General features: G+C 43.7%; 1 protein-coding gene across 5 annotated transcripts in view; it reads left to right on the top strand.

Moving 5' to 3' along the window:
• Positions 1-27,079, top strand: part of STXBP5 (syntaxin binding protein 5) — a 204,330-nt gene that overhangs the window by 80,615 nt on the left and 96,636 nt on the right. For all 5 annotated transcript variants that reach the window (XM_019550115.1, XM_019550113.1, XM_019550112.1 and 2 more), the window contains exons 6-7: positions 1,768-1,831; positions 11,038-11,121. In XM_019550115.1, coding sequence (XP_019405660.1) covers positions 1,768-1,831; positions 11,038-11,121 — 148 coding nt within the window. The remainder of the gene's footprint in view (positions 1-1,767; positions 1,832-11,037; positions 11,122-27,079) is intronic.

Here is a 27,079-nt window from a genome sequence, read left to right as displayed (position 1 = left end):
ATCTGTCCATATCTTTCTTGAAGTGTGGGGCCCAAAACTGGACACAGTATTTCAGATGAGGTCTCACCAGTACTTAAATAGAGCAGGATGAATAATTTTCTTTGATTTATGAATGGCATCCCTATTAATACAACCCAATATTTGTTGGCTTTTTTGCAACAGGAGCATAGTGTTGGTTTTTATTTAGCATAATTATGGTTCACATTATCCCATAATGTAGAACCAGTCCAGCCAGTTAGTCCCCAGTCTGTATTTGTACATGGAATTATTTCAGCCTAAATGCAGGACTTTAGAATTGTAACTGTCCTTGTTGAATTTCACTTGGTTAATTGTAGACCATTTCTCCAGTTTATCTACTTAATAGTGGGGTTCCCACTAGAAACTTTGCTATTGATGACTACTGGAGTATGATGATCCAGCCAGTTAGGTAGCCACCTTTACAGTGTTTTTGCTTAGTTTTGGCTTGTTAACGAGAGTGTCATGGGAGGCAGTGTCAAAAGCGTTTGTTAAGTCAAAGTATATCACATCTGCTGCTCTCCTCCCACCCACAGAGCCCATCATCCTATTATAGAAGTAAAATGGGTTTGTCTGGCATAATATTTCACTGGTGGATCCATGCTGGCTGTTCCTGGTCACCTTCTTCTCCTCAAGATATTTTGAAATAGATTCCTTGAAGATCTGTTCCATGATCTCCAGGTGTCTAGGTCAGACTGACTAGTCTGTAACTCCACAGATACTCCTTTTCCCCTTTGTTAAAGATGGCACTACGTTTGCCCTCTTCTAATCCAGGAACTCTCACCTGTCTTCTGTGAGTTGTCAAAGGTTAGACATTTCATGTGTCCCTGAATAAATTGTGCTTGGAACAACAATATTCTGGGATTGATGTATACACACGTTCAGTGGTAATCAGGGTTTAGCAAGCAGCTAAATGCGGTGTTACTTTAGCCATAGATTCAATAATGTAATCCCACAATAACTGTACATACATACTTTGTAGTGGTTCTTATTTGGCAAATTTGTTTAAGACGCATCTCAGGACAATGGAAATGGACATATGTATGATTTGGTTTTTATCCCAGGATAAATAAGCCCAGCACTCCCCTGACAGCGGCAGGGGAGGAGTAGAAGGCGGAGGACCCACCACATAGGCCTAGCCCCCTCTTCCCCCCGCCAACCCAGCCAGTACAGTTGGGGGGTGGGCATGTAATGGGGGCTTCCAGTTCCCCCCCTGCCACTGGCACTGACAACCAACAGCTGTTGGAGGGGGGGGGAGGGGCAGTGCTAGAGAGAGGAGCCATGCTGGGCTGGGCAGCTAAGGAGTGGGGAAGCCCAGTGGGGCTGAGGAGAGATTCTGTGCTGGCTCCTCCCCTCCCTACGGCTGATGGCAGGGGTTTGGGGGTGTGCATCCAGCAGCCAATCAGGGATGGCCCACCGTTCAGCTGCCCTTTGCAGTCTCCAGCACTTTGGGAGACATGCAGGAGCACCCCCAAGCTGCTAGCCTCAGCCAGTGCAGGCAGCCTTTGTGCCCCTCATGAAAGGGTGACCTTGTGTTCTGTTCACTCCCAAACTAGCATAGCCTGCTTAGAAAAAAATCATGTAAATTGGTTCAAATCCGTCTCAGGCTCCTTAAATGTCTATCCGTAGCCTAAATGCAACCGTACAAAAAATTCACATTGATTTAAAATCTTACCTTAAGACCTTTGTAATGCAATTTTGGACAGAAAACAAAATCTACTTTTTAAATTAAAATAGTGTTCTCCTTTCCAGATCATCCAAATCTCACCCAGGACCTGTTGTTCATATTAGTGACAATCCAATGGATGAAGGAAAGGTAAGATAAATTTGCATTAATAGGTACTAAGTAAAAAGCAAAATGACTTTCTTTTTTGGAGAAGGAATTAAAGTAATGAGAACTAATGGGAAACAGAAGGGGTATGACAAGGGGATGTGGCATTAGGAGTAACTTTAAAGAAGATCCAAAGGTAGACGTGGTGGACAGTTAATACCTTGAATGACAATGGAGTTACCTGTCTTGTTGAACTTGGCTGACCCAGTCAACCCAATTTTTAATGTCTTTTAGCAGTATCCCTTGCCCCTGTCTGTTTCCCTTCTATATAAAACAGTTTGGGCACTTTTACACATGCTTTGATGCATTCTGATTAATCAAGTCTGCTGGAGGGTTCTAATCAGAATGCTCCAGCGCACTGCAGCATCCTTTGTATTCAGCATCCCCGCATTTCAAAATGGTGCTAGAGGTGCTTTAACTAAAGCTCATTAAATGAGCTTTAAAGTACTCCTGTTGCCATTTTGAAATGTGGGGCACTGAATACATGAGACACTGCACACATTTTAATTAGAGCAGCTCCTGGGAGAGAATGTTAGCATTTAAACAGGGCAAGTGTTAGCATTTAAACAAGGCTTCATGAGGCTCCGTTTACATTGTTCTCTTTGAGGAACTGGGGCTTCTGTTGCCTGCTAGAAACATGGAACAAAAAAGGATAGCTATACTGTAAAAACAACCATACTTTCAGAAAAGATAAGTAAGCAGTTTAGTTACTTTCACAATCCTTTCATTTGGTGAATGACTCTCCTGTGATTCTAAGAACACGTTGCTCTCATTAATTCCTTGTTCATGTTAGCATTGCCAGTGTCAGCACAGCTATTGAATGCTGTTTGCTCGCTGCTGGAATGATAGTTGAGGTGAAAAATAGAAGAACAATATTAAGCCTCTGTTTAGGTTTACTTTCCTTTTCTTTTCTCTTCCTAATATTACCCAACTTGCCCTCCTCTTGAAATTATCCATAAAAGTAAAATAAAACTAAAAAAAAGTATTTGTTAGTAAGACAAATGCATGTATTTTGATTTCAATCATAGATGTAAAGTTGTTATACTAGATTTCATTCAGTACAAGCATGTAGAATTGTTCACTGTTAGGTATAACTCTTTTGAAATAAAGGGAAGTATAATGTCTAAGTCTTACACTAATTATTTTGCAATTAATATCATAGGCAAGAGGTAATTTTGATTTGGTTTCATATTCTGTGGCAGTTGTGCTCAACTGTTTTGGGCAGATGGGCACTGGCCAGCCCATCTGCAGTTTGGGTCTGGCTGGAGGTCCCAATCTGGCATTGGGTGGTCACAGCAGGGCCCCATTCAGTCATGCAGAGCGGGCAGGAGCATCTTTGCTCCAACCCAGCCCCATGGAGAGGAGGGAAGAAGGGGGCAAAGCCCATCCCCAGTGCAGCCCCATGGGGCTGGAGGAGGCATAGATCAGCCCCATGAGAGAGGGGATGTGACCAAGCCTTAACTCAGCCCTGCAGTTGGGGCAGAAGTAGGCTTGACCCAGCCCCAGAGGGAGGGAGGGTAGAGGCTTGACCTGGACCCATCTTGCCGTACGGAGGTTGGGGTTTGTGAATTCAGCAGTGGGGGAGAGTGGCTGTGGTTATTACCACTACTCCCTTGCCACTAAATTTCTCAATCTATAGGGAACCCTGTGGACCAGATAAGATATCTATGGGTATGTGGACTCAAGGTTGAGCATGCCTGTTCTAGGGCAGTTTACACAATCTAGTGCTCTGTATTTTGTGAGCAGGGTTATATAATAAATTTTAGAAGTTAGTTGTTTTTTTTTAATACTGGAATTAACCAGAGATCTTGGAGATTTCATCAATTTCATAGATGTTAGGGGTCCCTTAAAGGACCTTGTAAGATCATCAGGTCCAGCCCCCTGCCCAAAGGGCAGGGAGTCAGCTAGAGTCAAAGGATCCCAGCAAGGTAGGCATCCAAATGTTTCTTGAAAGTGTCCAGAGTAGGTGCTGGCAACACCTCTGGGCGGAGGCTATTCGAGGCCTTGGTGGCTCGGACAGTGAAGAAATTTTTCCTTGTGTCCAGCCTAAAATGGTCTTTCAGGGGTTTTTGACTGTTGGTCCTTGTCTTCCCACCATATTATGCCCCCATCCCTCCAACTAACTGGTCCTTTGAACAACTGCCTAAAGAAGACTGCCTTACTCCCAAGTCTCTGCCCCTATTTTTTCCCTTCCCTTCTAAAGGCACACAAGATTAATAAGATCTCATATGCTCTGCAGCCAGTGGAGTTCTTCCTTTGCATTAACCTCCCTTCTATCTGGTACCAAAGGTCATAGTACTATTATTATTTAGAGTAGAAACCATATAGGAAGAGGACCTCAAGTGAGAAGCATAATTCAGTAAGAAAGCAGACATGAGTAGGGACCTACTGAAATTGCGATTTTGCAATTTATGGAAACCACAATTTCAGACAGGCCCCATGAAAAAGGTTGAGTGCTTTTGGTGGGCTCCCTGAAAAAACCTCACTGAAAAGAGAATGCTGGCTCCCACTGGAAAGCCAGCAGTCCTTGTGGCCTCTGGAGCCTGCTGCACAGCCTGCAAGGGGGATAAAGGGAGCTGCCATCACAGCAAGATAGCAGATGCCCCTGCCTCTTGCCACTGATTGGCTGTGAAGGCTGTCTGTCATACGACCCTGCCTCTTGCACCAGTCAGCAGGGCTGCATGACAGACTGCCCTTGCTGCTGATCAGTGGCAAGAGATGGGGCTACCAGGGCCCCTTGGCCAATCAGAGGCATGGGACACTATGCTTCACCTGCAAAAATAGCTGCCAGCCCACAGTCTGCCCATGACATCTGTCAGCAGCCACCTAGAGTCTGATGAACCCCCTACATAGGAGTTGCTCATTTTTCCTGCTATTCTTGGGCATGGAAGACAAATTAAGCTGATGTGCTTGCTGTACAATTTCATGCATTATTTGAATTAGCTAAAGAAACAAGCTGCTCCCAATAATTCCAAGTAAACATGGACTAACACAAGAAGCCAAATATTTAAATTTTGAAAAATAACAACCACTGCTAAGTAATGGGCCTAACAAAGTTGGAAGGATAACATACAAGCAAAGAGTTTTGAACAGCTTATTAAGTTAGAAATTTCAGTTAATTGTATGAAAATCAGCTCCTTACTCAATATTATTTTCAACGCTGAATATTACATAAAAAATATAATGTGCTGCCTGTAGTATAGGTCTTCTTATAAATACCTTTCAAATTCTGGGATGGTAGTTTTGTCTGAGGAATACTATGTCAGTTTTTTTTTCTTGCATGCAAGTATCTTCTTGCATGCCAATCTGTCACGCCCCCATGAGATCCCCAGCAGACATGCGGACCCCGACCTTGACCCCAGCACAGCCAGGAGGTAAGTTGGCCCCGCCATGGATGGGAGTTAGATAGCTACGGAGAGTCAGGTGAGAGGACCCAAGGACGATCACGCCCCCCCCAAGCTCCTATTTGCCCCAGCCCCCTCCAGGGAGCCACACGAATGGAGTCTCACAAACAGAGCATGCAAACAGGTGTACTCTGTGCAAGTTAATGCAGGAGTTGGCGCAGGAGGGCAAGCAGGAGGCACACAAGGCTCTAGGCAGCGAGCCTGAAGAGAAGGGTCTGCATAGTAGTAGCCCAGATGACTACCTGCACCATGGTGGGGACACGCCACATCCCAAAGGTCCTCTCTGTGACCAGACCCCTCTGCTCTGGTACTTCTGAGGCCTCCACCCAGATGGAACCCGTGGTTACGGGCCTCCACTCAGATGAGGACCCTGGCACTCGGCTGTGGGGGCTGCCTGACACAACTGCAGGCACATGGGACAAGGAGCCTTGTGACACCCCTCCCCCTGCCCCCCGGTGAGGTTTGTTCTGTATTGGGAGTCTCTGGAGTGCCAGATAGTGGAGCTCCAGACCGTGGTGCAGAGGCTGTGTGCCATCAGGGATTGTGAACAGGAGATTGACTCGTAGTGCCAGGACCTTCACCCAAAAAAGGAAGAGGGAAGAGCTAGGTAACCTGCCAAAACAAGGGTGGACAAGAGGAGCTCCTATACTGTCCAACCAGGTGTTTGGATGAAGGTTTTCACCAGCCCCAAGGCTTGCTGCACTAGGGCCACCTATCCCCTGGATCTCCGCAACAGGTACGAACCCCTCGTAGCACCAGTACAGCCAGCAGAGCTGCCAGCTCCTGGATGTAAGGAAGAAACAGAACCAGCTACCTCCCCTAAGAAGAAATGCAGAGACTTCCTCCTGAGGGGGGAAGAGGGAGCAATCTGCTGGCCCAACCGCTGAGCCTGGGAGGTCTCTTGCTGTATCTGGGATGTAGCTGAGAAAACTTATCTGGCTCTCTGATCACTGTCGCATGTCCTTTATCTATGTAGGTACAAATGAGACAGCTCGGAGCAATCCTAGCTGGGTCATCAATGACTACACAGCTCTGGGAGTGGGCCTCAGGGTGTTGGGGGCACAGGTGGTTTTTTCTCTATCCTTCCAGTTACAGGTCATGGGCTGAGGAGGGAAAGATGGATAGAAGTACTGAACAGAAGATTGGTGCCATCATGAAGGCTTTGGCTTCTATGACCCCAGTCTGCATTTCGGAGAGAGAGGCAGCAGTCTGTTGGGAAGGGATGGCCTCTACTTCACTCCATTGGGGAAGAAGCTCTTCTCAGCCAAAACGGCTGACCTGCTTGACCAGGCTTTAAACTAAGCTTGCCGGGGGATGGGTGTACAACCACCAGTACAAGCATCAGCCACAAAATCATCAGGTTAGGCTGCTCAAGGGAACCTACTCCTACCTTAGCCCAGGAACGGAGCCTTTTCAGGAGCACAAGGAAGCCTAGGGCCTCCAGTGGCATACTTACTTGCCTGTATACAAATGTCAGGAGCTTGAGGAATAAGCAGGAGGAACTGGTCCTTCTGATAAACAGAAATGACTATGATCTAATAGGGATAATGGAGACCTGGTGGGACTCCTCCTATGACTGGACCACTGGTATGGATGACTATACCCTATATAGGAGAGATCGTGCTGAAAAAAGGGGCAGGGGTGTAACTCTCTATGTGAAGGAGTGGTACATTTCACTACAAGTGGGGATTGGCACCCAAGGAGGGTGACTGAAGTTAAAATACAAGGGGAGCTTGGTGAAGGGGATACAGTGGTAGGAGACTACTACAGACCTCCTCATGGGAGACTTCAACTACCCGGATGCCTCATGGGAAGAGCACTCAGCCAAATCTGATCAGTCACAAAGTTTCCTCACATGCATGGATGAGCTCTACCTTTCTTAAGAAGTTTATGGGCCATCAAGAGGAAAGCTGCTGCTGGACCTGGTACTGGCCAGAGCAGATGATCTAGTCAGCGACCTAAGAATCAAAGGGAAGCGGGGAGACTGTGACCACGAGTTGATCACTTTCACTATCTATTGCAAGGTTGGCAAATCAGTCAGCAAAACAGAAGTCCTCAACTTTAGAAAAACCAACTTTCATAAGCTCAGGCTGCTGTTGAGGCCCTGAGAGGCCATGATTTGACAGGGAGGGGAGTTCACAATGAGTGGTCACTCCTTAAGGAAGTGGGAAGTCGGGGAGAAAAACCAACAGCAACATTGGACCCCTGCTAAACCAAATGGGGCAGCTGACAACTGACCCCCAGGAAAAAGCCAACCTATTAAATAGGTACTTTGCATCACTCTTTCACCAACCCAAAGGGACCACCCTGCCTAACAAAATGTGGGATGGCCAGGATGAGGGTGACTATATGCCCACCATTGACATAAATCTTGTGACGGGAACACCTTGAGGGGATGGACACCCACAAATCAGATGGTCCAGACTGCACCCAAGAGTGCTAAAGGAACTCACAGACGTTAGCTCAGCCACTGGCAAGGATATTTGAGAACTTGTGGCGCTCAGGCAAAGTACCTGAAGATTGGAAGAGGGCCAATGTGGTACCTATCTTCAAGAAAGCGGGGAAGGAAGATCTGGGAAACTACAGGCCAGTCGCTTTGACCTCAGTCCCTGGAAAGAACTTGGAAAAAAATTATCAAAAAAACAATTATCAACAGGCTAATAGAAAGCAAGATTCTGAGGGATAAGTCAGCATGGGTTTGTGGCAGGTAGGTCTTGCCTTACCAATCTCATTTCCTTCTATGACCAGATGACTCATTATCTGGACAAAGGGGAAGAGGTTGATATAATATATTTGGACTTTAAAAAACCTTTGACCTGGTGTCTCATGATGTCCTCATGGAGAAATTAGGGAACTGTGGCCTTGACTTCTCTACAGGCCAGTGACTGGGGAACTGGCTCTGAGGTCAGACCCAAAGAGTAGTAGTTGATGGAACAGAATCAACAAGGCACGGTGACCAGAGGTGTCCCCCAAGGCTCCATTCTTGAACCTGTATCCATCAATGTCTTATAAAATATTTGGACTCTGCTGTTAAAAGCGGACTGGCTAAGTTTGCTGATGACACCAAACTATGGGGAAGAGTGTCCACACATGAGGATAGGCTGGTGATCTGGGCCGACCTTGACAGGCTTGCAAGGTGGGTGGATGAAAACCTGATGGCACTCAATATGGAGAAATGCAAGGTGCTCCACTTTGAGGTGGGGGGAACCCCGCATCATATTTATAGGCTCAGCAGTGCTACATTCGCTAGCACCACGAACAAAAAAGACTTGAGGGTCATGATTGACCACAAGATGACCATGAGCCACCAATGTGATACCGCAGCTGGCAAAGCAAACAAAACTCTGGCTTGCATCTACTGATGCATCTCAAGCAAGATTAAGGAAGTCATCCTCCTGCTTTTTACTCGTCCTTGGTGAGGTCATAGTTGGAGTACTGCATCCAATTCTGGGCTCCACAGTTCAGAAAGGATGTGGAGAAGCTTGAAAGAGACCAGAGGAGAGCCACACACATGATCAGAGGGCAAGAGAGCATGCCTTATGAAGAGAAGCTCAGAGGCATGGTACTCTTCAGCCTGGAGAAGCGTAGGCTCAGGGGTGACTTGGTGGCATCCTATAAGTAGATCAGGGGTGTAGATCAGGATCTGGGGGATTGCTTGTTTACCAGAGCACCCCAAGGGAAGACCAGGACCAATGGTCACAAACCCCTGCAAGACTGTTTTAGGCTGGACGTAAGGAAAAACTTCTTCACTGTCTGAGCCACCAGGCCCTGAAATAGACTTCCACCAGAGGTAGTGCCAGCATCTACTCTGGGCACTTTCAAGAAACATTTGGATGCCTATCTTGCTGGGATCCTTTGACCCTAGCTGACTTCGTGCTGCTTGGGCAGGGGGCTGGACCTGATGATCTTACAAAGTCCCTTCCAACCCTATTTTTAGACCCAGGTAGTTCCATAAGATAGAAGCAGATTATAAAACCAAGGGAAAAAGGTATCTATTAAAATACCGAAGTTAAAATGCTACAAGGAGAAGTAAAGGAAAGCTGAAATACTTTCAGAGAAAATATTGCAGAATACAAGTTATAATAGAAAGCAGCTTAAGAAGGCATAGTCAGTTTAAGCAAGTTGAAGTGTTTGAGAGAAATGGATTAGAAAAATAAATTTTCAACATTATGGTTCATTTTTATTAATTGTGTTTGGTTCATGGAGCAATATATTTTATTGTGTTGATTAAAAGTTACAACCTGTGTTTTAAGTGTTTTCTATACGTTTCTGTGAACATCCATTGATGCTGAAATTAGTAGGATTTTTGGCTGCTCAGCATTCCTGTATTTCAGGCTACTTGCATTTGTAATTAAAGATTTAGGTGCCAAACCTGAAGCATCTGTATCAGAAAATATTGGCCTTAGAGCCTATTTTATTCACATGGCAACTTACAAGAATTAACAGGTGTTGTCGTAGACCTGCAAGGAGTGCAGTATGTTCTTCAAAGAGTCTCACAAGCAGGTTTGTTCTCCTGGACAAGAAACTTATCCAGAGATGCCTGCACAGGCATTTGAATAATGTGCCCCTGAAAATAAAAGAGCTTGCAGTGCTGTCACTGCACAGCCAGGGGAAACTTATTCAAATATCTTAGTGTACCCTGCAACCTCTTGCAGTCTGTCTGGAGACGGATGGCAGTGGTGCACAGGGCAGCCCTGATTGGCTGACCCAGACCAGGGTTACTTTTCTCCTGGAAGAGCCATTTTTACTGTGGGAGAAAAATCCTGAACATGTTTGCTCATGGGTTCTACTGGGAGAGCAGCAACTTTCCTAGGAGAACCTAAATGTCTGTACATGGCCTAAGTTGCTCTGCCTCAGTGGGGAGAAAATAAAATGCTTCTCTTACCTTTTGCTTCTGAGTAACTTAATAATGAACAGCAATGGGGAGCAAACAGTAGTGTTTCATGTTGACCTGTCAGATTTAAAGAATCCCTTGATTCTCAGCTGCTTCAAACAGGGATTGACAACCTATGGTCCATAGGCCAGATTCGGCTTCTGGAGCTGTTTGATCTGGCCTGTGGACATGGGGCTTCAGCAGTCAGATTGACCCAATTTGGATTGGAGGTGGAAGGCTGTGTAGTGGGTGGGCAGTAAAATCCATTTGCCACCACTGCTGTTCCCAGCAGTTGCTCACAGAAAATACTTGCTGCTGCCACTTTTTTTCCTGTGGTGATATGGAAAGTTCATCTGCCTTTGGTGCTTTTCTCTCCGGCAGTGGGGGTCTTCAACAGTACTTGCTTTCTTCTGCCATCGCAGAGATAAATTACACCTGCAGACACTTCCTGTGCAGCCTCTGGGAAAAGCTAGATCCTACCATCCATCTTCCCTCTGCCTTCTGGGCTTCCTTGGACCTGACCTGGGCCTATCTGGTCCACTGACTGAAAAGGTTATCAACCATTGGCTCAGAAAATACAAAATGCATGAGCAAAATCTTTTCCAGCTCTGTGTTAATCTAAAATGTCAATCTGTGTGTTAGGGCCATGACAAAATAAATAGGAAGTAAACGTTGCATGGTGATGGCACAAACAAACATTTATCTCTGCAACTCTTGTCTTCATTAAACTGTGTCCTAATTTTTAAAAACCTTCTAACACAGATCATGCTGATCGCAAGAGATTTTGATGTATGAGTGAATGTGCATCTAATATCATGGCAGTTTCTCTTCCTCAGAACAAGAGTTGTGGTATTTTAAATTACCTTTTTCTTTCATTCTTAAAGCTATAGTAGTACTTGCTCTAATTCTTGCAGCTCCTGATTGGCTTTGAATCTGGAATAGTCGCACTATGGGACCTCAAGTCAAAAAAGGCAGATTACAGATATACACATGATGAGGTAATAAGTTATTCTAAATCTGATTTTTGTGTTTGCATGGTTTAAATGTATTTTCATATCATGGTTTAATAGTTCAGTATTTGATAATACTTTGTATATTAAACATTTAAAAGGGAATACTGTATTTCCCTGTTGATGACAATACAGAATCATTTACCTATGCTATTATAAGCCAATGGTCTGCTTTTAAACATATTTGTGGAATAAAAATTACAGTTTTTTCTTAATGATATGCTGCATATTTGGCCAACTTGGTTTGGGTCTGCATGCAATTTCCCTTGTTTTCGTTTAGTTCAGTATGTGTTATTCCTTTTTTAGATAGTTTACAAACTTAAACACTTCCTTTAAAATTCAAAGAAAATTATTTTTGAACCAGACTAAATATTGAAACAAGGGTGAGGTTTTGTAATGAATAACTTTCAAAATGCTGTGTTGGCAGGATAGGCTCTGAGGATTTCTTCAAAGTTTTGCGAGTGTATCTTTACCAGTCTGTCTGGTTTGGGAGTTTATTTTCTTAAACAACAAAAATAAATGAATCTGTACAATTTTGAAATTTGCAAACAGTTCTACAAGCTGTTTTAGGAGAGAGATTAGCAATGTATCACATTTAGTAGAAGGTTGGGGGAGCGGTGTTCAGTTAATCCAGGAAACATGTGAGAGGCAAGGGTATTTTTGTGGAACTTTTTATGGGACCAACTCCATAGCTGAGGGAGAAGTTTGACAAGCTTTTGGGTACATGATGCCCTTCTTTCTAAGAGTAAATGTAGTTGGGTAATTTTAACTTGGTAGTGTCATGTTAGGGTTTAGAATAAATGTGAGGAAGCAGAATTTATTTTAAAATATCCTTTAAAATATTATGCCAATATTTAGATGACAGTTATTTTTTAAAACATTTTTGGGGATTTAAAGCTGATTAGAAAGAAGAAATAATCACAGAACCCAATTAAAAAAAATCCTTGTAGCTCAAAATCACTTAGTTAAAGTTAATGGACCACATCCAACAACAATAGTACACAGCTGTAAAAGTACTCCTTCCTATACCAGTTCAATCCATTACACCAAGCTAAAGAGGCCAAATAATGTTTTGTTCTTTTTTCTCCTTCATTCTCTTGAGCAATTTCCACAAGATTAGATGTTTTAGGTCTCTCGTACATGTTAATATTAGCATGCAGTTGGGATTAGAAGAATTTTATTTGTGGTCCCATGCCAGACGTACGTGGCGGGATGCACCATTTTTGGGATCAAGAATAAATTTCCCCTTATCCCAATTTGTGATGGCCAGTGAGGGGAGCCTGACATCAGGACCTGCTCCCTGCTGCAGGCTACCCAGCCACAGGCAGCTTGAAAGTCAAGCCGTGAGGAGACTCGGCTGATTCCCCCATGCTGGGCTGTGCACTGATTGTTGTTTGGTTTTTTTAAATGAGGGATCCATGAGGGGCTTAAACTGCATTGGGATGTTAAAAAAGTGTGTGTGCAGCTGAATAACATGAGCCCAGGATCAGGGAGAGACACCCCCCCCCCCCCCGTGTCAGCTCATGCCATCCCTAGGTTTTTAAAAAGTTGGCAAGCAATGCTGTTTTAATAAAGTCCTGAGGTGGCATGACTGATCAAGGAGAGGAGGCTTTCTGATCTTGGGCTCACACTACCCCAGGACCATAAATCCTGGATGAAGCTCCATAGCCCTACATGTTGGAAGACCAACGGTGGGGAGAGGCTCCATGATCTCAGGCTTACAATGCCCCAAGAATCTTAAAAGGCATGGTGCCACCCAGCTGCAGTGCTGCCCTTTGAACATGCTGGCTCCTTGTAGGCCAGCATGTTCGAAGGATGCGCATGCGGCTGGACTGGACCTGTGGCTCTTGGCTGTGTGTCGCATTCAAAATAAAGCATGATACAGGCTGGCCACAAAAATGTTCTATATATAAATCCCATGACTGAAATGGAGATATAACCTTTTTATCATTTTTTATTTTTGGTATCAATTGTGGCAATGCACAGTGAAGGGCAAGAAAACACGAAGACCATGGGATTAGTTCAGTGTCATTTAACACTGATTGTTTGGCACATGGATTTCCTTCCTCATGTGTCTGTCTTTCTACAAAGGATATTCCATGTTGGTTTAGAGTCAAGGGGTGTCTAAGATGCAACCTATACACCCATACTGTTCAGCTTGCAGGCTCTCCAGAGGGCTGGAAATTTGGCTGTGTGGCATAAGGTGGCAGGATTAATTGCTGTGGCTTCCAGAGTTAACGCTGCTGCCACTCATCCTCCTGCCAAATTTCTAGCCCGGTTGGGAGCCTTGTGGTTCATATCTTGTGTGTGAAGCCATGTTGTTTGGCTCACAGGACCAGAAATTTTGGTGGTGGGAAGAGTGGTAGCTGCTCCAACTCTGGGAGTTGTAGTAGTTGATGCTGCCACCACTGGGTTCCATCCCATGGACCAGATGATGTGGTCTCACGCTATTCATCTGGTTTGAATGAGCTGGATACCACAGTTATAGTCCATTGCGCTTGTCCAGCAGGCAGACTGTCTGCCTTTCTTCTGTATTTCCAGGTCATGGCATTTTTTGAATGGCATGAACTAAGCTCACTTGAGGATTTCGCTGTGAAACAGCCTTGAACATTATTTACAGTATTTACTTGATTCCAAAATGAGGTTTTTTTCCCTGTCTGTATAACATTGTGGAGGAAGCCCCTCTTCTTGGAATTGATTACAAAGCAGTGGGGGGTACAGATGGCTGCAGTGGCTCTGGCCTCCAGCCCTGTTCCAGCCTGGGGCATGGAGGAAGTATACTCTCGCTCCAGCCTGGTCCAGTAGCAGTTGCAGTGGGTTTGTGGCAGTTCCAGCTGCTAGGGACCAGAGTATGAACATGGGTCCAGAGTATGAACATGCTTCATGCCCCAGGCTTAAGTGGCACCAGAGCAAGTGTAAGTAACTGAGGCTGTGGGAGAGGGGGAAGGGAGGGCAGGCATGGGCAGTAGATGGTGGATGGAGACAGGTGAAAGATATGGGGGGAGCAAAGGCCAGAGGTCAGGCTACTTGATTTCCCCCCAACTCCTGCTGTTCTGCAACTGATTTTCCCACTTCAGCTGGGTAGGGGGAGGCCACACATGAATTTTTAAAATGACTTGGCAATAATTAGATTCTGGGTATGGAAAATATGTAATAAATGTATACATTTTCCATGCATGAAATCTAATTACTGGGGGGTTGTCTTAAATTTACAGTTGTCTTAGGTTTAGGTAAATTTAGTATTATCACATCTTAATAGGTTGCATGCCCCTCTTTTTTGCATAACCTATGTATGTATATATATGTGGGTGCGTGTGAAGTGCACTCTGTCCAAGTTTGTGGACAATACTAAATTGTGCACACTACGGAGAGTAGGGAACAATTGCAGGGAGACCTGGACAGGTTAGAAAAGTGGGCAGTACACAATAGGATGCAATGCAACAAGGACAAGTGCAGAATGCTACACCTAGGGCACAAAAATATCGAACACACCTACTGGCTGGGAAGTGACCCTCTCAGCAGCACAGAAGCGGAAAGGGATCTCGGAGTCATAGTGGACTCCAGGATGAACATAGGTTGTCAGTGTGATGAAATCATCAGCAAAGCTAACTGCAATTTATCATGCGTCAGCAGATGCATGTCAAACGGATCCAAGGAGGTGATACTTCCCCTTTATGTTTCATTGGTCAGACCGCAGTTTTGAGTGTCCAGTTTTGGGTGCCGTACTTCAAGAAGGATGTTGATAGACTCGACAGGGTCCAGAGGAGGGCCACTCATATGGTTAGGGGCTTACAGGACAAGCCCTATGAGGAGAGACTGAGGGACCCGGACCTCTTCAGCCTCCACAAGAGAAGGCTGAGAGGTGATCTTGTGGTCACCTACAAATTCATTAGGGGAGCGCAGCAAGGGATCAGACTTCTTCATGGTAAGGCTGGCCAAAATTTGGAATGAGCTTCCAAGGGAGGCGGTGCTCTCCCCTACCTTGGGGGTCTTTAAGAGAAGGCCGGATGGGCATCTGGCTGGGGTCATCTGACCCCAGCACTCTTTCCTGCCTACGCAGGGGGTCAGACTCAATGATCTGTTGAGGTCCCTTCCAACCCTAGCATCTATGAATCTATGTAGATATCTATATAGATAGATACTTGTATTTGAATGCAAAACTGTAAAAAGAAAAATACCAATTTATCAAATGACCTTTCTTGAGGTTTTACCTTGTAGTTGAATATTCAGCACTGTCTTCTGTTATACTCATTAGTTTTGTTGATGTAAAGTAAAATTTTAAACATTTATTTTCTAACCTGCCTTTTGTGGTTTCTAGACAGTTACTAGTACAGAAAGCCATTAATTCTGGGTACGGGTGTCAACATAGTAATTGATTTAGAAATAACTTTGTGGTGTAATATTAAGGTCTGTCTTCTGCTGTCAGGAACTTGGCTACATGTTCCTTTGCCCCTTTTGAGAATCAAGGTTTGGAACAACCCAAATCTTCAAAGTAAAAAAACTTGGAAAAGCTACAGAGTTCTTTCTGTAGGTTGTTTTCTTTTTCACTTCAACTTAGTCATAAAAAAAAATGTTTAATCACTTAAGCACTCTTTTAGACAGCTTTGTGAAGAAAAGGTATAATTTTGATAACAGCTGAATACTACAAAAATTACTACCTTAAGTTAGATCAGTGGTCACCAACTGGTGGATCTTGGAGCCTTTTATGGTAGAACTTGGAGCCTCTTGGCATTGATCCAAGGCTGGGATGGGAGCTGAGTGCTCACATGCATGCAAGTGCTGCCCCATCCCAGCAGATCAGTCTGTGTGGGAGGGAAGGGACAGGGGCTAGATTGTGGTCCCTGTGATGAGCAACAGTGCTGCAGAGGCAGGAGCAGGGGTAAGTTGAGTGGGGCCCCAACCTGCTGGGGAGGCACACCCCCAAATAACTTTTTCTCCCTCTGCCTTGATCTGCCCACCACAGACTTAGCTGCTAGGCAGGGAGGGGAGTGGGGTGGTGGCAGAAGCACACGGTAGATGTTGGGTTGCTTTTAAATGCCAATGGTGATCTCCTACTTAAAAAGGTTGGAGACCACTGGGTTAGATAATAAAGTTTAAACCAGTACTGTTTTTACTCAAATACAAAAGAAGGTTTTCTTCCCAATCAGCATGGTAGAAAAGCTCCATTTCTTACACTCAGATACAGGGTAACCTCATTAAATCCATTATTTATCATTAAACTGCTATCAAAAGCAACAAATGCCTAATGGAAATCAACTATGAAGTTGTTCAAATGCAGTCAACACTGAGTATGACCATAAAACACATGTGCAAGTATATAGATGGGAACCTACCACAAGGATAAGTGAGTGAAGTCTATCTGAATTGGACATATGGTAGTGCCCATTAAGCGTGTTCCCCCTCACCACTTGCTCTTTGATAGCCATGGTGAGTCACTACACTGCATACACTTTTACTTCCTTTTTATACCTATAGCCAAGCTGTGCCTTTCTTTTCCCATTTAAAAGAGTCCTGTTTCTTCACTATCCTTAAATGTTTGGCAGACATCACAAAAAGGGCCCCAAACATCTCGCCTAGAATCCCTCTGTTGCCCCTTCTCTCAGCCTGTCACATGTGATTAGTGTGGCCCTCCCTTCCATGAGTTGGCACCAGATTGCCCTGCGTTTCATTTTCATATAAATTTTTGGAGGATTCAAGGACTCACGACAAGAACACCTGATTCCAGTTGCGGGCAGTGAGGGGGGTGTGTAATCTGTGGCTAATTAGGACACGGATCCTTCATGGAGGCATATCTGGAATATGCTGCTTTGCAGTGCTGAGTTAGCTTGAAATGCTGGGGCCCAGCTTAGTGTGCTGTATGGTAAATCATGAACCTTTTGGCTTTTGACTAATATCATTCATGGTTTGTACTATATGTAAATAGGTGCCTAAGTGCTACTTAAAAGAGTGTTTAGGGACTACCTGTGTTAAAACTTACAGCAGTTTCCAAAAAAGGATAACATGCCTCAATTCTGGATGAACTGAGTCTATGGGCACAATATGGAAATTACTATAGTTATATTTAATTTCAAGGCAAGTATTTTCAAAATTGCTCCTCACTTCCATGTGCTTAGGGAGAGCAGGCTCTGATGGTAAGAGTGGGGAGGGGAGGGCTATGAAGAGAAGCAGAGGGGAACAGGGCTATCTGACCCCCTCCCCCTAGATATATTTTCCCAGCTGTAGCAGTGGGAGGGGGATGTATTCAAAGCAGACCTCCAATTGTTAGATTCTAGACCTGGAACATTATAACAAATTTATAAATGTTCCATATGTAAAATCTGATTATTGGGGGTTATCTTATAATAAGATGGAGGGAGGGTTCCAATCCATCTGGCCCCCCCATTCCAGTGTAGGCTTGGCAAACCCCAGCTTGGAGTCCCTCCCCCAGTTCTCCCCCAAACTATTTTTCTTACCTGAGAAGTTACACACCAAGACATGTTTCTTAGGTCCAGATAGGTAAAGATTTGCTTTTTGTCAAGAATAAAGCAGACAATTTCCCTATTTCTACATCCAGAAAACTGCAGAGATTCCTTACCAAGTCATTCCATGTGTGCATTTCTCTGAATCACCTTTGCTTTACTTTTAATTATTGTGGCATGGTTTTGATTTTATTTTTTCTTCTTATATAGTCGGTCTAAAGGTAGGCAATACAGCAGAACACAAGTTATCCTTTAGACAGCTTTCCCTTGGTATCAGAATTTTTTCCAATTGCAGAATAGCGAGGAAATCTTCCTCTTTAGATGTGTGTCAGGTTGTCTTGAGGAAGGGACTGCAGGTTCTGGAGTCTTATTGAGAACAGATCAGAGTTGAGGTTTTTTTTAGATCAGAACATTTTTCATAGGAAAGCCCAATTACTTAGAAAAGGCACTCAAAGCAACTTTCATTAAAGTGTTGTTTATGCTGATAGCTTTAAATTGAGAGAGATTTTCAGAATAAAAAATGGGAATAGTTGCAGTCTGTTACCTTGTATCTTGTATAGTATAAGCTGGCTACCATTTCTTCTGTGTACAAGTTGTGTAGTTGATGTCTCCTGGGCAGTTATTTCTGTCTGTATTCTTAATAATTTTACTTTCAGTATTGCTAGTAAGATCTCCATAGCTTTGGATTTAGTAAACCCTGAAAGTGAAGAAACAGATATGATGTTCTCTGGCATATTCTGTCCAACAAAATAGAACAGCCTACTTAGAAATGAATAAAGGAAAGGAAGCTTCTCTTGATTGCTGCTCTAAATGAGGTTTCAGATCTAATGACCTTGTGAAAAGATATAATGGAAGGTAAAAGATTCAAAAGAAACTGGATGCTGACTTGATCTCTCCCTCCCAAAAAAGAACAGAAAAACATATGGTAGATACTCAGGGTGCTTTTTCTTTTTCTATTTTTTTTGTAACTGTTATACAGTACACTATACATTTACTGTGGATTTTAGGTGCATCTTTTTGGAATTTCTAAGACTTCTGCTGTAAGCACCATAATACTGAAATGTGTAATTATTTGTGTTTCTGACAGTATGGGAATTTGATTGGTTCCCATTTCAATGGTGATTTAACAATCCCTATAACTTTGTTCTGATAAATCAGGAGTGGGCAATTATTTCAGACTGAGAGCTGCTTACTGAGTTTTGGCAAGCCATTGAGGGCCACATGAGAGGCAGCCAGGGGCAAATAAGTAGTAATTTTCTTAATTGGCGGGCCCCACAGGCTGGATAGAATGGTCTGGCGGACCACAGCTGGCCCTCAGGCCACATTTTGCCCACGTGGCCCTGTGACTAGATATTAAGCAGATTAGCTATTCAGTAACTGCATAGTGAAACCCTTTAATCTTCCAGATTTCTCATGTTTTTGCAAATGCAATTAGGATGCAGCATATAAAGGAATTCTGTGATACCACTGAGCTTTTCATTTAAAATCTTTCTATTTTTCAGTTTAGTGGCTGAGTAGTGTTCATATTAACACAATTGTCTTCTGACCACAGTTGTTTTGTGACATGTTTTTGGGTGAGGAGGGAAGAAAATCCTTTTTTGTTAGTGCTACTAATAAAAGTACTGCCTTTTTGCAGAGAAACAATTAGCTTCTGTATTATAAAATTAGTCTCTGAGTCTCACTTTCATGGACTTGTTCTTACCCCTGCCACCTAAAAAAAATGTATAATCACTATAAATCAAAACTTAGTGTGCATATAATTTATCTCGCATTTTATAATAAGCTTATGTATTGTAAGAAAGGTCAACCAGTATGCCTGTGTTTACGACATTCTGATGATAGTCTTCACAGCTACTGGCCTACCTGTTTAAACTTTACACCTTTCTATTTCCTCTGAATTTCCATAGTTCAGTAAGGAAGATGAAAGGACTGCCACTACTGAACTTTATCTGTATCTGACAAAGCTGGCTGTCACCTACAAAAGTTCATGCCTCCCTGAGCTAGTTTGACTCTACCTTACGATCTGTCTGTCCCCAGGAGACTTGAAAGAATTGTGAGGGGAAGAAAAAGAATAAGAAGTAGCTTAGAATTGAACTTTCTCTCTATGTGTGATTCTGTAAAGTACTGAAAACTCTTGACCCTAATCTAGCACAACACGTTTACTGGCTTTGCTGGATATAGGAGGACTGCTGTTCTGCCAAAGAAATGCATCCCAATTCAATAGTGGACCCACAGTAGCCAGTGTAGGATCTTTCTACTGCCCAAACTGTACCTGAACTGTTGAATTCTTTCTAGTTTTCTATTGGTATGGATTTCTTATTCTCTTCCAGTGCTAAATGCTCGTGTTTTTAAAAGTTTTATAATCATTTACTAATATAATTGTTTAAAGTGGAATGGGGAATAAGAAGATCAATGTAGAAATAATGAAAGTCAAGTCATGGAAGAAAATGCAAGTCACCAAACAGATGAAAGAACTGTGTTGGAAGGTGAAGTGGATTTGTTAATAGGTTACAGTGTGGACATACGGTTCAGAATAAGGAATTCAGACTGTCATCTTTGCTTCAGGAGCAGGATATCCCTGATCCTTTGGTGGGAGGGGAGGAATTTGTGCTCATGAGCAAAGAGTTTCAATAGGCTAGTTTGCCTTTGTCAGTAGATATGAGCAATCCCTAAAAGGAATTACTGGAACCAGTAGCATAACTAAGGATGAGATTACAAAATATAGTTAGTTCATATTAAAAATACTTAAAACATGAATGATCACACATTAAGGTTTTTGAAGGCTAAACACCGATCAGCAAATTGCCACGGACATAATCACCGCAGATAAAATTAGCATCTTTGTAAAGCTTATCTTTTTAATAGCATAATGGAATAGCCATATTGATCTCAGTGCTGTGATACAGTCTCATAAAAATATAATGTGCTTTACTATTTAAATATTTATCATAAAGGCAAACAAAGAATTATATATAGGCAACCATAGATCCTCTGGGTCATGGTGTACATGTAAGAGATCTAGTCAGATGCCTGATGATTCTGTTGGTGGCTAAGCCCAATTTGAGTGATGGCTTGTTGCAAGTTTTACAGATTGGAGTCCCAGTTTATAGCATGCTGCTTGCGTCTTTCTCACTTTGCTTCCATTCTCTGGATCAAAGCCACTTCATGTTGAGCTGCACCCAGTACCAGATGTTCCCTCCAGACCAGACGGGGTTCTGCACATTTCTTCCAGCTTTCTACATTGATGTTGGATGACTTTATCATTTTTGCATATATCATGGTACCATCATAGAGGACAACCCCACTTTCTAGAGCCATGTCAAATTTCACTATACAGAATATTCATGGGGATATGGTCTCCTCCCATTTTCCTGATAGGGAATAGCTCTATTGCAATCTCCTCAAATGATCGTTTAAAACAATATACCAAAGCTGAGAACCCTTGGCAGCAGAAAAACTATAGCCAAAGCTACTCACTTTTGAATTTCATTAAATTCCTGGTATCAGTCTTTGTGTTGCTTTCTCATCATGACTGTTCACTTTATGAAACAAAATAGTGTGAAAGACATTATTTTTAATTGGGATTCATAGCACTTGAATTCTTACATAAGTTAATTTTATTAAGTCTTATGTGTTCAAGTTCAACTACAGAAGTATAGACTGTAGAATTCCAAGTTCTCCATTTTTTCTAAGGTAAGTACCTTGAAACATAGATTGGTGTAAAGACCTGTTATGTACAACGATTTCAGCTGCAAAAACACTTCCTTTGTAAGAGCATAGACCTTTATTCTGAAATATTATTTTATTTGTTTGGGACTTCTGATTTCTTTCCATCTCCCCGAGCCTGCTGTTTTCCAGTTCAAAGCTATTTTTAAGATTAATTTGAAAACATGCTATTGCAGTTACAGTGGTTTCAGAGCCATTGTGATTGTTGCAAAACCATATTGGCATCTGACTGCACTTCAAGGTTTCTAAAAAATGACATGTTTTCTAGTTTTGGTAAATAATGAAAAACTATTATAAGAACTTCCAAAAATTTGAGAGGACCATACCTTCTGTTTTAAAGGGAGCGTACTGCAAGAGAGGCGACATTTTCCTTCTTTAGGATATATACTAACAAGAGTCTTCAAATCATATGGGAAGCAGAAATCTATTTTTATTGTGTGGCTTCACTATTTTTGTCTTCAGCTATGCCCAAAAGCTGGTATTTGGCTTACAATCAAAGGTCAGTGAGAACCACTAGATGTTGCACTTTGAGCGGCATTAGTTATACCTTTATTAACGTTACCTTTAAATTAATATATTGGTTGCCTATTTGATTGGCACCAATGAAAGGGAAACTTACATTATCACCTATTGGCTTTTTTTGGCTGTTGTAGCTTGTAATGCTTACTGATACCTGGACAGCTGGGTTCCTTCTCCCTCACGGGGCTGGAGCCCCCAGATGCTTGGGTTCCGTCTTGCAGGCGGACAGCATTCTAGCCTGCAAGGGGTCCTGCCTTGGAGCTTCCAAGAGTGAGATGCTGGGGGCGCCATGTGCATGGCTAGGAACACAGCCAGGCAGCATAGAGAGCAGCTCTCTGTAGGTAACTCTCTGGAGGGGAAGGGACATGGGGGAGGGAAAGGAAGTGGGTGGGGGAGCACAGATTGAGGCCCCCATGATAGAGAGTTGGGCAGGGGCTGGAGGTGCTGCCTAGACAGGGCGGTGAATGAGACTGCTGAGGCTGGCAGTGGGACAGAGCCACAGGCGGGGGCGGGGGTGGGGGTGGTTGACCACCACACGCACCCCCTGAGGAGGCATACCCCCCCCCAAGATTTGTGTGAGGCAGATTCTTGGGGCTATCTGCTCTTCTGCCTTTTCCTCAGGAGCCTTGTGCCAGCTGTGCGTCTCCTGCCTGCCCAGAGTTGTGCCCCCCCACTGCTGGGCGGGCAGGGAATACACGGCTGGCATTGGGCACCTGAGGGAAAGGCAGTAGAGTGGAGACCCTGCATTAGAGCGGCAAGTGAGCTTTAATTAATTCAAGTGCAGACACTTTTAAGCAGAGCCAAGCATGGCGAAGGTAGTTGTAGGCTGTCCTCTGGGGGCTCAGGGCTCTCCACCCTGCTGCCTTTTCCCCAGGAGCCCCACACTGGCTGCACACTGGTCTTCTGCCCGCCCAGCAGCAAGCAGCACAACTCACCGCTCCCAAGGGAAAGGCACCAGAGCAGAGATTCCCGAGCCTGCAGCAAGCAGCCCGCATCCAACCCATTCACAGATCCCGGGGGGGAAGGAAGCACATGCCCCCTATGACTCCAGTGTGGGGTGCATGCAGTGATGGGGAGCCACCCCCCACACCTCTCTGGATGAGCATCCTGTGGCTCCATCCCACTCCCCACCCCACCAATTAAATTGAAGTAAATCAGTTATTAGATCAGTATCGGCCAACATGATTGGTTAATAATTGGCTATAGGTGTCAGCCAAGAAAATCTTTATTGGTGCACCCCTAGTAAATAACTCATGATCTAAGTGGTAGGGGAACTAAATTGGTGTCCTTAAAGACCCTTAGGAATGGTCTCTTTCAGCTGTAGACCTGATCATTAGACTGTGTAGTTGAACCTGCCTTTAAATGGTTTCTCTATGCTCTGTTTATTCTGGAGCTGTAATTTCTAATACTAAGCACTTGAAACTTCATGAATACTACAAAAGCAATTCCAGCTTTAAAGCTCTTTCTGCTTAAGTGTCTTTTAGTATTTGAATTAGACCTCCTTGTGCTTCTGAATAATAACTAAGCAATAGTATTCAGCTACAGGAACTGCAGCCACAAAAATGTCATAAGCGCTGTGTGTGAAAGATGAGAATAGAATTCAGATATTCTGACTCCCAGTCCTATGCATTTCAACAAGAATACTACAGCTACTTACTGTACTTTTAAATTGCAAAAGCATGACAAAGTATGTCTGTTATGGTGATAAATGGATAACATAACTCAGCATTCAGAAAGCTATTTAATGATTTGGAAGTAATTACGAAGCAAAATCCTTTAGTTAGCTATTTAGTTTTCTTAACTACAGAGGTTTAGTTTGGGTGCAGTGAGGATGCTCACACAGGTTTTCATAGGCAGGAATAGTAGATATCACTGAAATCTATTTAGCAGTAAAGGTATGCAAAATCCTTCCATATAACTTGCTTACTTTTTAACTGCAATTATGAGTATCTAGAATCACTCCTACTTGAGTATTTCCTTCTCTATAAGGTAAAACCCACTGAACAACACTCAATTTGTATCTAAAAACATTCATTTTCTATAGCAAAAATATATTAGCACTAAAAATGAATACTTATTTTTAACAGCATATAATCTGTCATACCTTTAATAGAAAAGGAGGGAAGGGGGTTGCCACATGAGGGGAGAAGAGGGTCTGTGCCTGTCACATGCATAGAGCTCTCTATCCTGAACTCTGTGTATCATGTTCCAGCCCAGCTGCAGCCCAATAGGTACCCACATTTCCCACCACCTTAGTGCTGCTGTCCAGCAAGGCAGGGCTGGGGTTACATGGGTACCGATAGGAGGAGTAGCAGTGATGGGGAGGGGAGGGGGGGCTTGGACAGCTGGTTCTGGTCTAGCCTGAATGGAACTCAGGCCCCTGAAAAAATTGGGAGTAGAACATGCCCCTAGGTACTTCAGTACCATTCAAAGCATGGAGAAGTTATGTTCTATTCCCTGCTTGGTTGGTAAATCACAATCCTGTGAGGGGGGAGGAAGCACACATCACATCACTGGGATTCTGGAGGATGGCTCTTTAGCTTCTTTTGGACCTCTGCCTTTATACAAGTTCAGTCTTTTGAGAGAGATTCTCCCAGGAACCACTCCATTTGGCAACTTTTACTCTAGGAGAAAAATAATGAAATTCTGTACATTCATGGTTTCTCCTGCGAGAGCAAGGACTCTGCCTGGAAAAACTGAACAGCTGTACATAGTCTATGTGATACACTAGAAGTTTTAAATTAAATTTTAAATAAATGTTGCTAACAGAATATTTAAAATAATTCTTCAGTTCATTTCTAATGGTAGTCTTGTAAGTTATATAGTATGGTAGAAAAAAAAAAAGAATGTTTAACTATTCGCTTCCCTGTCAAACATTTTATATTGAAAAGCTATAAAGTTCAAATAGATCCCTTTTGCAGGAGAAAAGGACATGGGGCAGAGCATCCTAGAATGAATGGGATAGAATTAAAAAAGGGGAGCAGGAAAACAGAAGAACCTTATGGCCTCCCTACATGTTATATACAGTGGTCAGTGTGTTAACTGTAGCATAAATGAGAAAGTGTTATACATGCATCTGATTTAAGGTGCCATAACATGACAAGTCAGCCATAAAAATATTCTGTGAACCTGTGGCATGTCCTATATTGGCCAGGGCCAGGACTGACAATCCTGGCCATGGCAGTCCAGGATCTCAAACTTTTCTGGAGCTGTCCCAGGGTCTCCGTGGCAGGAGGCAGGATTGTTGCAATAGTTGATCAGATCCCCTGGTGCTTGTAAATGAACATGTGCCAAGAACCTTAATCTGAGGAAACCAGGGCCATAAGCACTTCATTGGCAGGAGCAATTGAACTGTAACAAAATATAAAATTTAAAAGCCTCAAGTTTTCCCCTGGTAATTACAAAGGGTTTGGTTTCAGTATCTTTTCTAGGAAAGGGATCATTTTCTCTTAAAATTGTCTTTCTCCTTTTTGAAATCAAAAGTGCTACTCCTGCATGCATTTTTTTTCTGAACAATTGATGTATAATCATTGCTAAATCAGTCTACAGAGATTTGGATAAGGTGTTATATTTTGATACAGAATGTAGTCATCAAAAAAATGGTGGAACAAAAATGGTATAAATCAAGTTGCTAAGGACTAATTCCATTTTAAAGCTAACTAGCTGTGAAATCATAAAATGGCGAGTTTAAGTATATCTCTGCTGAATGAAGAGCAACATGGTCATTTCAAGGGATATTGACACGTAGCAGGGAAATCCATTTCGCCAAAGGAGTTAACTTATTAAATGTTTGACTGTATCTTCTAAAAAATAGGAAATCATATCTGTTCTACATTCTTCATAAGAAGATTCCCAGAGCTTCCTTTAATTCTCTTCCTCTGGTTCCTCCCAAGTTTTGGGTTTTCTTGGCAGGAGGCTGGGAGGGGGAAGAAGGATTTTGTTGTTCTCTGTTACCTTGGTCTACTGAGGCAGTGGAAGATAGGGCCATCTATAACAGCTGAAGAAGTTTCCTCCGGAAAGAAGACAGCACAGGTTTCTTTTATGGGAACTGCAGGATTTATGTTCATGGCAGCTCCAGAAAGCATTGTATCTCATAGGAGCACAAATTTCCTGGAGCTTCCAATGCATCCAATGTGCTTCTATATGATCATGTCCAATGATGAACTATGACTTGATATATCATCAAAAGTTAATTATGAATACAAAAGCATCTAACATCAATGCATAAATAAGTGATGGTAACCATTCTGTTTTTGATTGACAGGGAGGGGGAGGAATAGGGGCTGCTTGACTGAAGGATCTGGCAGAAGCTACAGCCATTGAGACACTAAACAGCTGGATTTGGTCTTGCATTTGGATTCTGTCCAAGTGGTCTAAGGGGAGGATGGTAGGGTTTTGAGCAACCTCCACTCTTCCATATTCTTGCCTAGGCATACATATCGAAGGTCTTGCTGTGATGGTCATAGACCTCTTACGTGTACACTGTCATCCAGAGCAGAGGCCAGCAACCCCCAGGGTGCATGCCAGAGCCCGGAGGTGTGCATGCACCCACCACCAGTAGCAAGGATCTAGGCCCCCAATGGTTCCCCGACCCTCTGCCTCTGGTATGCTAAGTCAAGGCATGGGTTGAGGTTGGAGTGTTTTTAACACTTTGGCCATGGCCAAAAACATTGCAGAACCCTGATCCAGAGGATGGATGGTTGGCTCCCTATAATAGATGTAGGTGCATGCAGAGTTGCGGGGGGGTGGATCTTTCTGCTACAGACCCCATGGGAGGGCTGTGGGTTGGGGGGCCTGTGCTAGGCCCTTCCTGGGGTGGGGTGCATGCTCCCAGATAAATGGCAGGAAGCATGTGGTGCCACACCCTGCCTTTCTTCCCTAGCTGTGTTCACACTCCTCTCCCCTGCTGCAGCAGCCTGCTGCTGGGCTGCCCTGGCATTTGGGGGGAAGGGGAAGTGGCACACGGCTGGAAGGGGGACCTGGCACCTCCCACCCTGCCCTGCTTGGGGTCAGAGCCTGGAGTCCCATGCCCCCAGGCAGTGGCTCCAGATCTGCTGGCCTGTGCAGAGTGGCTGGGTACAGTGCTGGTCTCAAGGAGTGGGGCCAGGCTCTCCTGCCTGCCCCCGCAGCGGGGCTTGGAGCTCCCAGCGCCCAGGGCAGGGCCAAAGCTGGAGCCACCAGGGTACAACTTGGATCTGCCTGCCACTAGAGCAATTCCCATGGACCAGCCTGCCGCGCCCAGG

This window comes from Crocodylus porosus, unplaced genomic scaffold, assembly GCF_001723895.1.
Source record: "Crocodylus porosus isolate Cpor-Errol unplaced genomic scaffold, CroPor_comp1, whole genome shotgun sequence".
NCBI classification, from domain to species: Eukaryota; Metazoa; Chordata; order Crocodylia; family Crocodylidae; genus Crocodylus; species Crocodylus porosus.
The sequence above is the reverse complement of the archived record's forward strand: the minus strand, read 5'-3'. Positions and strand labels throughout refer to the sequence as shown.